The sequence below is a fragment of the Dendronephthya gigantea genome, unplaced genomic scaffold, assembly GCF_004324835.1.
Source record: "Dendronephthya gigantea isolate DGI-Jeju-01 unplaced genomic scaffold, DenGig_1.0 000158F, whole genome shotgun sequence".
NCBI lineage: Eukaryota > Metazoa > Cnidaria > Anthozoa > Malacalcyonacea > Nephtheidae > Dendronephthya > Dendronephthya gigantea.
Genome location: NW_021163168.1, coordinates 381,758 through 396,895, shown reverse-complemented (window position 1 = coordinate 396,895; position 15,138 = coordinate 381,758). Strand labels below are relative to the sequence as shown.

Here is a 15,138-nt window from a genome sequence, read left to right as displayed (position 1 = left end):
TAATGTGTTCTTGATCAATCAAATTACAGTCCACTATGATTCGTTATCTTCTTATGCAGGGGCCACGCGGTCGTTGCGAAGTGAAAAGCAGCATCCTGGAACTTTTAAGATCCCCGAGAAAATTCCTGCTGAGGAGGACTGGGAACCAGATTATAAGCATAGTGTGTGTATGATATGCAAAGAAGTCACCTTTAACATGGTAAATAAGTTACTCTATCCGACACGCTTTTTTTTGGACACTTCTGTCTCTAATTGTTGCTACACGTGTGGTGAACACTTGCTTTATATATTCTCCTCTTGTGAGTCGATGAAATTTTTAGTCTACACTGCCAGTTTGATTCTTGACTGAAGACTCTTGCTACCAGAACGCGATCTTCATAGTTATATTTGAAACATTTCAGTTTGTACGACGCCATCATTGCCGTCGCTGTGGCAGAGTGGTTTGCGATGCATGCTCTCCGTTCAAACGTGTCCTGTCAAACTCCGGTCGAACTCCTGTGCGCATTTGTAAAGATTGTGATAGAGCCATGTTTGAACAAAGGTGAGTTGTATGTGGAAACAGTGGCGTAGCCAGCCTGACGATTTAGTCATGCTATGCAAATTTTATGTTATTATCATTATTCATTTCTTTAGAAATTCATTGTTTTCACAGTCAATGCACACCAAAATATTATCATAGCATGACTAAATTCTCGGGCTGGCTACGCCACTGTGTGGAAACCCCACGTGAATATAGTTTTGTAAAGCTTTCTGTCCGTAAGCCCGGACCAAATATATAAATAATTTATAATATAGACAAATATTGAACCATATCTGAGATTATTTTGTTGATGAATCAAACTTGCGAACTGCATGAACAAGAGGTTCCACCTTCCCAAGGACTTTAGCCTGGAATATGTTCCAATATAAATAAGGAACAGCGTGCTACGCGACATTTCGACCTTTTGGGCCTTCGTCAAGAGAGTTAGTTAGAATAGTTTTATAGGCATACAGTTGTTATACCATGTTCGACGTACAAAAAGTACTTTTGATGTTTGATGTAGAGTTCTCCTGAATTGATTTTTCAGCTTCAGACAGAAGGAGGCAGAGAAAGTCAGTCGCACTGGTTCTTTACCAACAAATATTAGTAAAAGTTTTGAAGGCAGAGGTATGTATTATCATACGAGCCCCCTTGTACAGCCACAGCCCAGTTGTTTCAAAACGTTTTATTGTGCATAACTACTTGTGTTTGGGATCACCGTTCAGAGAGCGATATTGTACGCCTAGCAATTTTTAGTAGCGAACATCAATGAAAACGAGTACGGTTAAAAAACCCGTCATTTTCACTTCATGCATCTTTACTCCACTTAAAAATTCGCGGTTTTATTCGTACTCAAAAACCCAGAAATAGGTCTTTAAATACGATTTTTTTTTGTTTGAGTACGAATTGAGTACGAAGCCGTTAGCCTTTTAAATTTTTTTTCAACATCTGGAGGAAACTGCCCAAAGAATTTGCGTTGGAATGCCGGCTTTAGAGGCTGCATGTAAAACACGGGCGTGGAAACGCGCCCGGAACTGAGTAAAAGTCCAGGGACTACTTATAGCAGTTGTGAGATCATCTTACTAAAATGGCTAGCTGCTGAGAATATTTCATTTCTGATGGCTTGTTTTTTGTTTCCAAACCATCTATTTGTTTAGCAAGCGCTGAATTCCGAGAAAGACTAGACTCAGCAGTTCTGAAATTGGATGACGAATTTAATTTTGATGGTAACCAAGAAGGCGCCAGGCTAAGTCTAAATGAAGAATCAAATGAAGAGATTCGAGAAAACTTTCTGTATGAACAAGTAAGTGGAGAATTGAAATATGTATTTTGTTATTGCCTTATCTTGAAGGAACCTTTAAAATTTTCTCTATGATCTCTTGTTATTCTGTGATTTTTTCCAGTGGCATAGCCAGACTGACGATTTTGTCCCGCTATGTAAATTTTGAGTTATTATAATTATTCATGTCTTTAGAAATGTATTATTTTCACAGTCAGTGAACACCAAAATATTAGCATAGCGGGACAAATCGACAGGCTGGCTACGCTACTGATTTTTTCTCTCTTTTGGTCTTGTAATTTCACTTAAGATTGACCGCCATCTGGGAACGTCATTTTTTGTTAAATATATTTAAACACTATCTTTTAAGTTAAAAACGACGCCATGCATCGTCTTAATAGTCAAATATATGGTAGGCAACTTACTCATTTAGTCAAAATACTCGTGAAGTCAAGAAGACATACAAAATCTGTTACAAGGTTCCTTCTTTCGTTCTGTTAATTTAGACAAATTATAAAACGAATTATAAAAACGTTGACAATAATCAGTTTATGGTTAGTAATATAACTAAAGCTTCAAAAAGAAAAGTTTTTAAAATAGTTTTGAAACTTGATAAAAGAGAATGAAACTGTAACAAAACTTTATACAAAATTTTAAAATATTAATTTTCGTAAGTCAAATATTAGGCATTTATTTATCAAGCATAAATATTAGTTTGATTAACCATTGTGCTTTTCTTTTGAATGATTTGCACCAAGTGAAACATGCTAGCTGACAAATGTAATATAATATAGCACGAATACGTAAGCTATTGTATTTAACACCAAGCCTCACTGTAATACAATAATATTCTCTTTGAAAGCAAGACTTTGTGCTGAACACATTGGCATAACTAAAACCCCCATAAATACTATTTTTAGTAAGAGTTAATTTGTAGTGAATAATTGTAAGAATTTTGGCAGTTCTAACCGTCTAAGTCAATACAGACATGAACTCGGCTAGAGGCAATGAATTCCTTGCACAACAATATTGCAGTCGTCTATCGGTATCATCACTTCGAGTTTCTTGACGATGTCCCTACAGATGGAGGTTGACCACTTGGGCGATGTGCAAACGAGCGTCGTTTTCCAGCGTTTTTATTTAGTTTATAGCTTTGACGTCTTGTCCACACGATCCAAGGGAAAATATGTTCAATACGTTGGAGAAACCCTGGGTACGAGGTTGGTGCACATAGTCTTATTGGAGGTTCGACTGCACTTAAGAATAATTCACAACAGCGGTTGCATAGGCGCGAGGCTCGTCCATTGGCGCCATATCGTTCCACGTGTAAGTTTGAAAGTCGTAACATTCCACCGAACTTATCCTTGAACTTCGTTCATCAGCACCTCCCATCACTATCAACTTGTTGCCGACAACGACCGCTGTACAATATGCTCTCTTTTTTCCCATCCGGGGTAAGATATGATGACGTTGCGTGCTGATGTCGTACATGATGACAGAATCCAGGTACTTACCTTTTCGGTTGATGCCACCAACCGCTAGGATTTTGTTCTGCCAATTCGCCGTCGCCATACCGGTGACGGGATATGGGAGCGACTTGAGCTGTTTCGTGCATTTTTTCACAGGATCATATTCTGTAACAGCGTCTGAGGCTGTGTCCGTGTACTGCTTACAACCACCGATGATGTAGATCTTGTCGTTCAGCACCGTCGCGCCATGAAAACATTTGGGTTCCGGTAATTTACACACCAACTCTGGTTTATAGGAAGGGGTCAATGGAATCACGTGAACAGTATCAAGGGCTAAATCTTGGGACTCCGTGAGCCCACCCATGACGTAGAAACTGTTTCGAAAGAGGACAGTTGTGTGACCTCGACAGGCGAACGGTAATCGAAACTGTGATTCAATCCACTGAGCATTGTGCTGGGAAAGGTCGAGCTGCTTAATGATGTCGGTCAATTCCCCGACGCTCCCCCCTGTAACAAGCATCTGATTCCCATCCACGACTGAACTCGCGCCTTCACATTCATACGTTGCAGCCAAGCATCGCCATTTTCCGCTGACCACGTTCAAGACTATCGTCGATTTGATTCCCTCTCCGCCGGCCAAAACAATTTCCGCTGCTTTATCCTGACACCTCCCACTTGAATGTATGTAGTTTTCCTCGATTCTAGCAACTGTTGTGGTCAGTTTTCGTAATTCATTTACTATTTCATTTTTAACAAAAGAGCGAAATTCATTCAAGTCAGTTTTTAGCTCATGAAGTGGATCTCGTGAAGGGAATGTTTTAGATCCTTTAGTCTCACAAGAGTCACTTACAACACTGGCTTCCTGATCCAGTCTTTCTGAAGGGTTTAAATCGGTATCACATTCGTCCTGCGAACACGCCGCTTTGCTGAAACCACAACTAATCTCGTGTGCTTCAACGGAGCCTAGTTTCACCACCTTCTCACAACCGTGTTGTTTGTATCGACAAGAGATTTCCAACTCTGATAATCTTTCGGCAATACCAGACTGGACGTTGACAAGTGTTTCAACTGTAGGACTGTCTTCACATTCAGGACATTGTTGTGATTTCTCAAGTGAAGCTGTAATGCAATGTCGACAAAAATAGTGTTCATTGTTTTCACATCGTACATGATCTCGTAGAACACCCTTGCAGATTAAACAACGAAGGTTGTCATCAACAATACCTCTGAATCTACAATCCTCGTAGCCTTGCGCCATATCGCTTAAAAAAGCTGAATCGATATTATTGTTTTGTTTTGACGAAGTTTCAGTTTGATTATTAGCTTCATTGGCTGAAATTAGTCAACTGTATCCCGCATTAAATGGCATTTAAATATTTAAGCAATTTTAATTTCTTCGACCATTTAAGGATTGTTCGTTATAGTGCATATTGTTTGCCAGAAATCACGACAACAATATGTTTTCACTACAATATGTTTGAACTGCCTCACGGCAATCTTTTTCGATCCCTGAAGCCAATGTAAGATACGGGAAAAACGATGCAGCCTGGACTTATAGCTCGCCCGCACATTAACACCTCCTAGTGAGAACTACGGATTTCCTGCTGTAGCCTGTAGCTCATTTAAAATTTGCAGCCCCCACAAATGGCTTTTTATTGTCTTTAATGGCTTTTTATGACCGCTGCTGCTTAAATTAGAAACGCGGGCACCCTCGCCCGCTTTTCTAATTTCAGCAGCGGTCATCTTTAAAAATCTAGCGCATTTGCATTCGAAGCCTCTGCGGAGGTCTTTAACGGTTATATCTGCCAACATAGGTTGCAACCTACGTTAACATTAATTTGGAACTGTGCTCGCCAAATACGTGAAGTTGGTGATTTGTGGACGTTGATACACACCAATATAGGTTAAATTGCTCTAACGATCTCACCAAGAAGTATCATTATTAATTTTGTATAATGAATGTTGTATGTTATTTAGCACATACAGTGGCGTAGCCAGCCCGACAATTTAGTCATGCTATGCTAATATTTTGGTGTTCATTGACTGTGAAAACAATGAATTTCTAAAGAAATGAATAATGATAATAACGTAAAATTTGCATAGCATGACTAAATCGTCAGGCTGGCTACGCCACTGAGCACATGATTTATGAAGCCAAAGGGATCAGGTCTCCAGTTTTGACTGCTTGTTTTTGATTTTAGTGGCCCTAATTTCTCTGACTATAAAGCGTCGCTGCCTTTGGTAGAGAATTGAGTATAGCTGTTTGCATATATTATATGAATGTGTATTTTTATCGCTAATAATGTAATAAAATTTGAGGAAAGGTGTAATCTTTTTCGTTTACCTTGCCATTTCCCCCTGTTAATTATCTATATTATTTTAAATTGTTTATGTGTAAGAGTAAATATATTTATCAACATGCTGTGAACTTGCTGTTGAGGCCCATTTGAAACGTTTCAACGGCATGTGAGGTCAATCTGACATGTTGAATGCATATGTGCTATGTTGAATATGCCTTTATTAACAGCAGACTTTGATGAAATAAATAGAAAAGTCATATGCTCCAAAAAACAACATCTTGTAAACTGAAGATATAAAACAAAACAACAATTTTAGCGGTAATATTTCGACTTTATTTCAAAGTCGTTTTCAAACAAGTGAGAATTGGTCGAGAATGACTTTGAGATGAAGTCAAAAAATCACCGCAAATTTGTTTTATATGTTGTTCTTTGGAGCTTTTTTTATTATATATCCTCAGTGATCTCACGACAAAATGATAAGCTTGAGTTGTCATGACTCCCCCCTTGGCCTTGTCTTGTGCCAAACAAACCAAACACCATTATCAAAAGACCCTGCTACGCTCATTTCCACCTGATTTTTATTTATCTTGCAGGCTCCTAGTTCGTCTCTATGCACCTCGATCCTAGCGTTGCATGGCGATAGTAAAACCTGTGCAGAGCTTTTGCTCGACCTTTGCAATAAACTGTCACAGAAACTGGGAATGAGCGAAGAAATTGACAACAATCTGTTAATAAGGTGAAAAATTTAACAAAACATATATGCATATACTCTGTAAAGACAGACTAGTCAGATTATTGAAACAAATTGTCTCGACCGAACAACTGTGTAAGAAGAAGTATGTACTTTCTTTCCAGCATCATCTGTCAACTGTTGTATCATGCTAAGTTGAAATTTACGAATTGTGGTGAAACTCACGGGGTGGAACTATGTGACACGTGAGTATGAGCAAATTTTCGTGTCTTTCATTTCATTCCCAGGTAAAAGATTTGACGATTGAGCACTCGTATATTGTTGGAATATCGTATATTATTATATACACAAGCGCCAGATATGAGGTATGCTGCAATTTCATTGGTTGGCTACTAGACAGATATTAGCTCATATCTGTCTAGTAGAGAAAGTAAACAAAATAGCGGAAAGATTTGGGGAGTTGAGTGAAATAGAAATCCAAGCTTTAGTTGATAATAGCACACCAAAATGCACCGAAAGGGCGACAAAGTTTGTGTATATAATAAAACAGTTATTTTGCTCACTCTCGTCGTATATGGCCGATAGCCAACTCTCGTCGGCTATCAGCTCATATGCGACTCGAGTTCGCAGAATAACTGTTAATTGTTGACGATTGTAATGTTGACATAGCCGTGCAATCATTGACGAGAGAAAACTTTCTTATGTATGCTGGCTAACATAAAGGTTAATTATATTTGTGTATGATTTCACCGTCTGAGTAAGGCGTGTCATATCTTTGCTCTTTAGTTACATGAGTCGTGTGGAGTTGGTAAAATTCCTCATAGAATCCAATTTCTATGAAGTGCCATCGATTGAAGACTTGATGTCTTCCCAGTCTGCAAGGTATGTTATCTGTTATATATGATATATCTGCGCTCTATGTGCATGATATCATTATAGATTTGACTGAGTATGTTCCAATTAATCGAATCACCCAAAATCAGTGCATGAGGGACCTCGTCAGTTTGCTATAGCCAACTTTAGGTCATATCTGCACTCTGCTTTTTACAATATCACCCAATTTGTAATCGCTGAACAGCATACAAGTCTTTCAAACGTTAATGTTAGCATCTAAAAGAAACACTGCTCGCTTTTTTCGCAGGATTTTTGCATCTAAGAACGATTTCGAGATTAAAACTTTCGCAAATGCGTTGCCAAGTGACATTATATATCCATCCCCATATACGAATAGAAATATTTAAATATTCCAGAATTCAGCAATACGCGCAATCTCTTACCCTGTTTACTGTGAGATATCACTTATGCATGTGCAATTAACTACTGGACATTCATGTATTCCACCAAAATTATGTAAGTTATAAATTCTCCTTTTCTCAGGCGACTTCGCGACAAATTGATTGAGAATGAAAGTCTGTCCTTGGCGATGGAGGTAACTACAAAATGTGGACTTGATCCGGGAGCTGTCTGGGGGGCCTGGGGCCTGGCTTACCTTCAAGTCGGACAATTTAAGGAAGCTCGTAAGAAATTCAATAAATTCCTGAAGGTATATGCTGCTATTCTGTCTTTGCATATGAATATCTTTACATATTAATACCCATGTCTTCTTGCTTTGAAGCCATCAGAACGTGGTAAAACAACACAAGGCAACCAACGTTATCTCAAGATGATCATTGACATTCTGGAAACATCTCCTATGTTGTCATTCGACTACCTCATTGTTGTAAGCACATTATTGACAAAATTAACAAGGTTGCGTCAGTGAGCATTTCGGTAAACTTGAACAATATCATCAGCTGGAAGTTTAGGCCGGTGATTTTTATTTTTCCTCAAATTTGAGCTCCAAACCTCTGAGACCGAAAGTTGTGCTTCGTATGAAACTGAAAGTATGTAATCAAAACACTATTTTCTGCTGAAGTCGATGTAAAATCCAAAAGCATTAAATTTATCCCGATCTTGAGCTATAGCGACGTGCTAAATTGTAACCAAAACGTTATTATTATATGAATAATTATGATTTGCGGTATTTAACCAAATTAAGATAAATAGCAGAGGTCCGTTAATGGTTGATAGAAAAATCCCAAAATACTAGGTAAATGTTGCTCTGCAGTGGCCCATTTGCCTGTTTTTATGCCTTCGGGGCTCATCCATCTCCATCACTTTCCCCTAAAAAGCCTACTAGGGGCAGGTTGTATAAAACTCTTAAATACATTTTGTGTGGTTAAATCGTAATTAACTCAGAAATACATGCACGACTCTCATTGGTCAATTCTGTCATCAACTATAGTTAAAAGTTAACTACGCTTTTATACAACGTGCCCCTCGTCTAAAAGTGGATTGGATTATGATTTAATGCGCAACTACAGTTCACACAAAATAGGTTTTTCAACGACAGAAAACGACTTGTGGGGAAATTATATAGTTAAAGAAGTTAGCTAATCTGACTCTCCGTTAGTTTTTGTGTGTGCTTTTTTATAACAGTATATATTTTGTCATTTCTATAGGGTGATCTTGCCGCGAGTTTGGCTAGCTTACGTGAGCATGCAAAAGTAAGCAGTATAACTGCTAGACTAGACATGTTTTAGAGAGCTATTTTTATATAGTTACCCATCTTAATACCTATACTTTACGAGACCACATGTGTAGGCCGAGGAGAATCTTGTATTATCATCTTGATTTAACATTTTTTCGTCGATTTATTTCCTTTTGACAGAATACCAACGGGACACGAATTATGGATCAAAAACGTTTTGAAGAATGCATTTTCTACCTGAATATGTACGGTTCATATTCTGGGGTTGTTACCTTTTATGTTAACCACAACTATTTGAAACTGGCCTGCAGGTTCATATTGGAGAAGGTACTGACAGTTTGTTTATTTTGTGAAATTGAGAGGGTCCAAGACCGTTAAAAGCTTCAACTAATTTCGTGATTATATGCTAAGATTATTTTGTATACAAAGCTACTGTTAATTATAACTTCATAAAATGTCAAACTTATAATCACAGTCAAAAACATTATTATGTTTCATTGAATATGCATCTTCTATGCATATGGATCGATGTGTTTTACTCCTGCATTTACTCCCGTTCTATTCGTACTGGCAAACTTCTCAGACTTTTTTGTAAAATGTCTTGGACGTATAGCTACTATGTATGTAATATTATATACTCATTCTTGTCGGGTGATCGGTATGTCGGTTAATCTAGCATATATACCATAAACAGGGCCTCTCAGGGGGGGGGGGGCAAAAGGGGCAATCCAGGAAGGATCGCACACCCATGGTAAAATTAGTTAAAGGTGATAACAATTTTATAACAATGGCAACTCAAACGCTTTGTACTTAACTATTTGTTCTAATTCACAATTTCTTACAAAATACACATTTAGTATCATATTTCGTATAATTTTTTAGCGATTTGACCACGTTTTCATTCTGTTATGCTGTTGTTGATTTGAACGTTTTTAGTAAGGAAATACCCAATGTCGTCGCTAACCATATTTTTAACTAGTTGAAATTTTACTCCCCTGTAAAAAACTTGCAAACCATAGTTTTCTTGGCACGGCACAGCTAAAATGGGTAGCTGTACCAATTTTATCCGAAAGGCCGAGAATGTATAAAAAATGGGTACCAAATACCGATGCCAATTTTATCCTTGCTGTAACAATAAATCATATAGCTTATGGTGTAAACGGGTTTACAGATGCGATGTAATAAGATAAAATAGGAGTAAACTTTGCTTATAGTGAAAGGGCCCCGGATTTTGCCCTAGGCCCCCAAATTTCACTGAGACGACCATGCATAAATCTCTTACGCCAAGAAGTCGTTTCCGACAAGTAATTTCGAGGCTTAGATGATTGTATCTTCTTGATTTTATTTGCTTAGAGATGTGCTCCTGACATTTTTACTGAACACCTTTTGATGCCCGCAATACGTCATGGTCAGTTTGACCAGCTGCGTGACCTGCTGAAAATGTTCGATCCATCGTTAGAAGTATGGATGCCTCATCTTAATGGCGCTTGCAGATATCTCAACCGATCCAACTTGCTTAATGTTCTGTATCGAGTGCAGTTACTGATGAAGGTATATAGACACCATAAAAACCGAGCCTTTCTTTTTCTGCTTATATAATAAATACATTTCATTCTTCTACGTGAGAACGTAGTTAGAGCAAAACAGTTGCATGGCCACGAGTCTTAGACGAATAGTTTTTGTCTAATAGACGAATAGTCCCCTTTATAGTTAGAATAGTTTTCAAATTTCGGCAAATAGTCACCTTTTATATCCTAAACTGTTATGCGTATATAATATCATTTTCCATGCCGAGTTTAATATTGTCCTCAGAGTTTTCGTTCTTTTTCATATTTTGCATGACAGATGAAAATCTAAAAACACAATGCATTTAAATCGCAAATTGCCTTACACAATTGATATTGGCTTCGTTTGGTCACCATAGAGAATGAAAATAGCATTGAATTCGGAGAGGATTGGCACAAACCTGTCAATTTAGTAAACAGACGAATAAAAACTCCTAAGGGATGTTAAAAATACCCATAAGAAGATCTATATAAACACTCAAAACACAAAAAAAACCGCTAAAAAGACACTTCAACATCTTTATCACCCTTTTACTAAGCAAGCGTACTACTGGGTTCAGCAAGCCTGGTTCTGATTAAATTTTCTTCAAATTTTGCAAAGGATTATTTCCGGGCAGCAATGACGTGTATCAAGTTCTACCAAGGTTTGCCCCATCACGTTGCCACCAACTACACAGATCTACATTCAAGGTTGAACTACCTACAAGATGCACTTTCGCACCTCCAAGCAGTACGGAAACACCAACAATCGAAGAAAGGGACGCTTGCTATGGTGTCTAGCTCGCTGCAGAAGAGTCTTGGAGAATCGAACGAAGATAAATCTCGTTTGGCAATCACGCCAACAGAACTGACCAACTATATGAATACAATAACTCTACAGATTGATGTGACGAAGTTTATGTATAATTGTTTGGTGGAAGGAACTTTCCGACGAAATAAGGGAAAATCAGAGAAAATTGGCACCTTGTTTGACAATGCTAACGTCAAATGTAACGTAGTTTCAATGGTAAGTCATAGATTACCTAATAACGTGTTTCGTCGTGGCATCAGAAAGCATCAATTTACACCACGTGCTCAAAATTGCGGTCTATCGAGCCTCTTTACGTTATTGTATAAAGTTCAAATTGCAGGTGCATGCGTATATATTGCTGGGCGCGGGTGCCTCTCCAAGCTGTCAGTACTTTCGGTAGAAAAAATTCCCTGACATATTAACCCCACACCGACCACCCCTCACTCAACTAGAAGATACATCGAATTCCTAACGCTCTGCCATATACTTCTTATGATAGATATTTGAAAGGTTTTATAGGAAAAATTATTAATGAAATAGCTTTATTAATGAAATAACATAAAACAGATAACATAAAACTTCCAAGTTATTGGCTCGTTTGCATCCATGTCAAAAGAAAAAATTGCATCTAAAGTCGCAGCAAAACTTGGCGGTGTAGAGCAAGCGTTAAATTGTCATTTCTATAATCTTTTCAATATTCTCTTGATCAAGGTGTTACTGGCAGGCAATACCGTCGATGATGGTTTCAGTTTGTCATGTAGAATAATTCAGGTATAGCTAGTGTACGTTAAGTTACTCGACAATCTTTATCGAACAGTAAAGCCGGTTTTCCATTAGCGATATCTTTGCGGAAGCGACTTGTTCCAGGTGGTTGCAGTTGAGAGCTCTGGAGCAAAAGTAAAATCTTGCTTCGCGCGAAAGTTATCGCTAGTGGAAAACCGTCTTTAGGGCCTGCATATATGGAGCGAGTTATCCCGGCTAGGCGAGATGAAAAGCGCATCATATCAAACATCATATCTAAGGCTTAAACTGATCAGTCTTTCATTATATGCAGTTTTCACCTCGCCCAGCTGGGATAACTAACTCGCTCCATATAAACAGGCTCTAAAAAGAATATTAATTTTATTATTTCAGGCTTATTTAAACATGGCGGAGTAACTTCCCCAGGGCTTGCATGCATGAAGAGCTTTATTTTCTGTAATCAAATCGGTCATGTTGACTGCATACCATAACCATGTTATAATACACCATCTACGATCATAAACACGACAATTACGGTTAAATGAAAACCAGGCCTAGGGGGCTCTGCCAAGCCAGCTGCAAGCTTTTTAGTAATGTCTAAGAACTATAATATCCTCACCACCTGTCACTATTTGCTCCCTGTAGTTGTTTACCCCGTAATTTGTTAATACACAGCGTGTTTATCTGATGGGGTCGCTAAGTTTTAAAACAACTAGCTGCAATGAAACAGTTTATGGTTTGAAATGGCAAACGTGGTCGCAACCTCCTCTCGGTCTCGCGGCTTGCCTAGTGGTCCCCCCCCTTGCCTTCCGCAAGATCAGGCTGAATTTTTTTCGTTTGTTCTCAGGATTTTCGAATGCCCACCTTTCATGTGTACAAAATAGTTGCAGAAAAGTTAGCAAGTGAGCAGAAATTCAGTGAAATTCAACTTCTGTTATCAAACGCAATGCAAACTCGATTGATGAATGATAAAGATCATGATAGCGTTGTTATTACTTTGCTTGGAATGTTAACGGATGATGACAGGAAGGTAAGGCGACTCCGTATTTCAACTTTTGTGCACACAGATAGATAAATATATGTTATTTACCGGCTGCGAGGTCCGGATAGAAAAATACTTTCCCGAGGTATCAAAAATGACCCGAGGCCGCAGGCAGAGGGACGTTTTTGAAACCGAGGGGAAATATTTTTTTATCCGAACCGACCAAAACGATATGAAAAAATGGAAAAAACGATACTTAGCTGAAACGTACGTTGGAGTTTACAATAATTTTAAAATATTATAATATAAAATGTACTGATATTTCTCTTTATTGTTTATAATCTTGTTCCATAATTTCCTATCTCCAACACTTTTCTGAAGTATGCAAGATCAATTCTCTGAAGGTCGTGTTTTCTGAAGTATCCAAGATCATTTCTCTGGAGTTCATTTCTCTGAAGTTCATCTTTTCTGAAAGATCCAAGATCTTTTCTCTGAAGTTCACCTTTTCTGAAGTATCCAAGATCATTTCTCTGAAGTTCGTCTTTTCTGAAGTATCCAAAATAAATTCTCTGAAGTTCATCTTTTGTGAAGTATCCAAGATCAATTCTCTGAAGTTCATCTTTTCTGAAGTATCCAAGATAAATTCTCTGAAGTTCATCTTTTGTGAAGTATCCAAGATCAATTCTCTGAAGTTCATCTTTTCTAAAATATCCGAGATCATTTCTCTGAAGTTTCTCTTTTCTGAAGTATCCGAGATCAATTCTCTGAAGTTCGTCTTTTCTAAAGTATCCAAGATCAATTCTCTAAAGTTCCTCTTTTCTGAAGTATCCAAGATCAATTCTCTGAAGTTCCTCTTTTCTCAAGTATCCAACATCAATTCTCTAAAGTTCGTCTTTTCTGAAGTATCCAAGATCAATTCTCATACGTTACTTGCGAGTAAATTGCACACTCACTACTCGTTACTAACGAGCGATACTCGCAGGTGGTACTGTACATAGCTAACCATTTCAAAATGCACCACTTATAAAATTCTCCAATAATTATGCAATCTTGTATAGATTTTTTCAAAATTAGTTAAAGTTCCTTTAGCTCATGGGAAGGAATTCACATGATTTTGGTCAGATGAGATTAAAGTTACTTAGTATCGTCACTCTTTTTGATAGTGGAAGCAAGCAGAGGCCCTTATAAAGTCTTTAAAAGATGAAGGAAAGAAGGTATATAAATATTGTCTTGTTTGAAACAAACTCAATTTCTCATATACCGTACAACAATATTATTCCACAATGGTGCACAGCACCGATTTTTAGGGGTGCCATAGTACTGTGTGTATTATGCTGTCAAATTGTACTGTTAGATTCAATACAAAAATATTCAAAAGTGTGTGAAATCAATACAATAGAGTTTTTCAAGATATACAGTATATAGCTAAGAGTGTATATACATGGAAAAACATTTACACAACATTTTAAGCCACGTGCAGTTGCAAAACTCGACTATTGCTTTTAGAGGATTAGTATCCACAAGTTTATTGTAAGGTTCCTCACGAATAAAGCATGTGGTTCTTGTTTTTTTAGTAGAAAAAAACATTATTTAAAACAGTTCACTGTTTTTCTATATACAGGTTGCAGCTTACATACGTTTCCGTCGCCTTAAAACAGCCTACCTCATTGCTGTGGCAAGCGACAGGGTTGATGATGTGAGAACCATAGGAAACATGGCGAAAGAAACGGAACAAACAAAAGTGTACAATATTTGTATGAAGTGGTTAGAAACCAGGCAAGTAAGAAGAGAAAAACAAGACGTTTTCCCTGCGCAAAAAGATTGAATGTAAGGGACTGTTTACGTGAGCCCGGTTATCCGAGATTCAACGGAGCGTGAGAGGACTTTGAGGTATTGAAATTAGTCTTTATGACACCAAACAAGCACAATCATACTATTGTTGTGGTGATTATATGACTGCCAGGATCATGTTATCTGCTCATTTCAATACCTCAAAATCATCTCACGCTTCATTGAATCTCGGGTAGCCGGGCTCATATAAACAGCCCCTAAGGGCGCTTTTCTTTACAGAACAAAAACACAGTCAGGCCGGTTCTATTGTGTTAAAGAATAATCAGATTACAAGTGATTAAATGTAATTTGTAATTGATTAAATGTTTTGCGAATTTGCGAAATTTGATTGATGAACGCGTGAAAGCTGGTAACCAGCAACCTGCTGATTCGTGTTCACAGAGTAAACAATATAGATACAGAGCTGGAACTAGATGGCGT

General features: G+C 37.9%; 2 protein-coding genes across 3 annotated transcripts in view; one reads left to right on the top strand and one right to left on the bottom strand.

Annotated features, from left to right (window-relative positions):
• LOC114537479 (zinc finger FYVE domain-containing protein 26-like) overlaps positions 1-14,811 on the top strand; it is a 31,882-nt gene extending 17,071 nt beyond the window's left edge. For both annotated transcript variants that reach the window (XM_028558513.1, XM_028558512.1), the window contains exons 22-38: positions 60-199; positions 402-541; positions 1,068-1,147; positions 1,678-1,823; positions 6,162-6,304; positions 6,424-6,504; positions 7,046-7,141; positions 7,637-7,802; positions 7,875-7,979; positions 8,761-8,805; positions 8,970-9,116; positions 10,143-10,340; positions 10,956-11,360; positions 11,856-11,915; positions 12,733-12,915; positions 14,031-14,081; positions 14,489-14,811. In XM_028558513.1, the coding sequence (XP_028414314.1) occupies positions 60-199; positions 402-541; positions 1,068-1,147; positions 1,678-1,823; positions 6,162-6,304; positions 6,424-6,504; positions 7,046-7,141; positions 7,637-7,802; positions 7,875-7,979; positions 8,761-8,805; positions 8,970-9,116; positions 10,143-10,340; positions 10,956-11,360; positions 11,856-11,915; positions 12,733-12,915; positions 14,031-14,081; positions 14,489-14,692 (2,390 nt within the window). In that variant the 3' untranslated portion in view covers positions 14,693-14,811. The remainder of the gene's footprint in view (positions 1-59; positions 200-401; positions 542-1,067; positions 1,148-1,677; positions 1,824-6,161; positions 6,305-6,423; positions 6,505-7,045; positions 7,142-7,636; positions 7,803-7,874; positions 7,980-8,760; positions 8,806-8,969; positions 9,117-10,142; positions 10,341-10,955; positions 11,361-11,855; positions 11,916-12,732; positions 12,916-14,030; positions 14,082-14,488) is intronic.
• LOC114537480 lies at positions 2,519-4,774 on the bottom strand. Its single transcript, XM_028558514.1, has one exon. The coding sequence runs from the start codon at positions 4,524-4,526 to the stop codon at positions 3,057-3,059; it is 1,470 nt and encodes a 489-aa protein (XP_028414315.1). The 5' UTR covers positions 4,527-4,774; the 3' UTR covers positions 2,519-3,056.
• Positions 14,812-15,138: the final 327 nt, after the last annotated feature.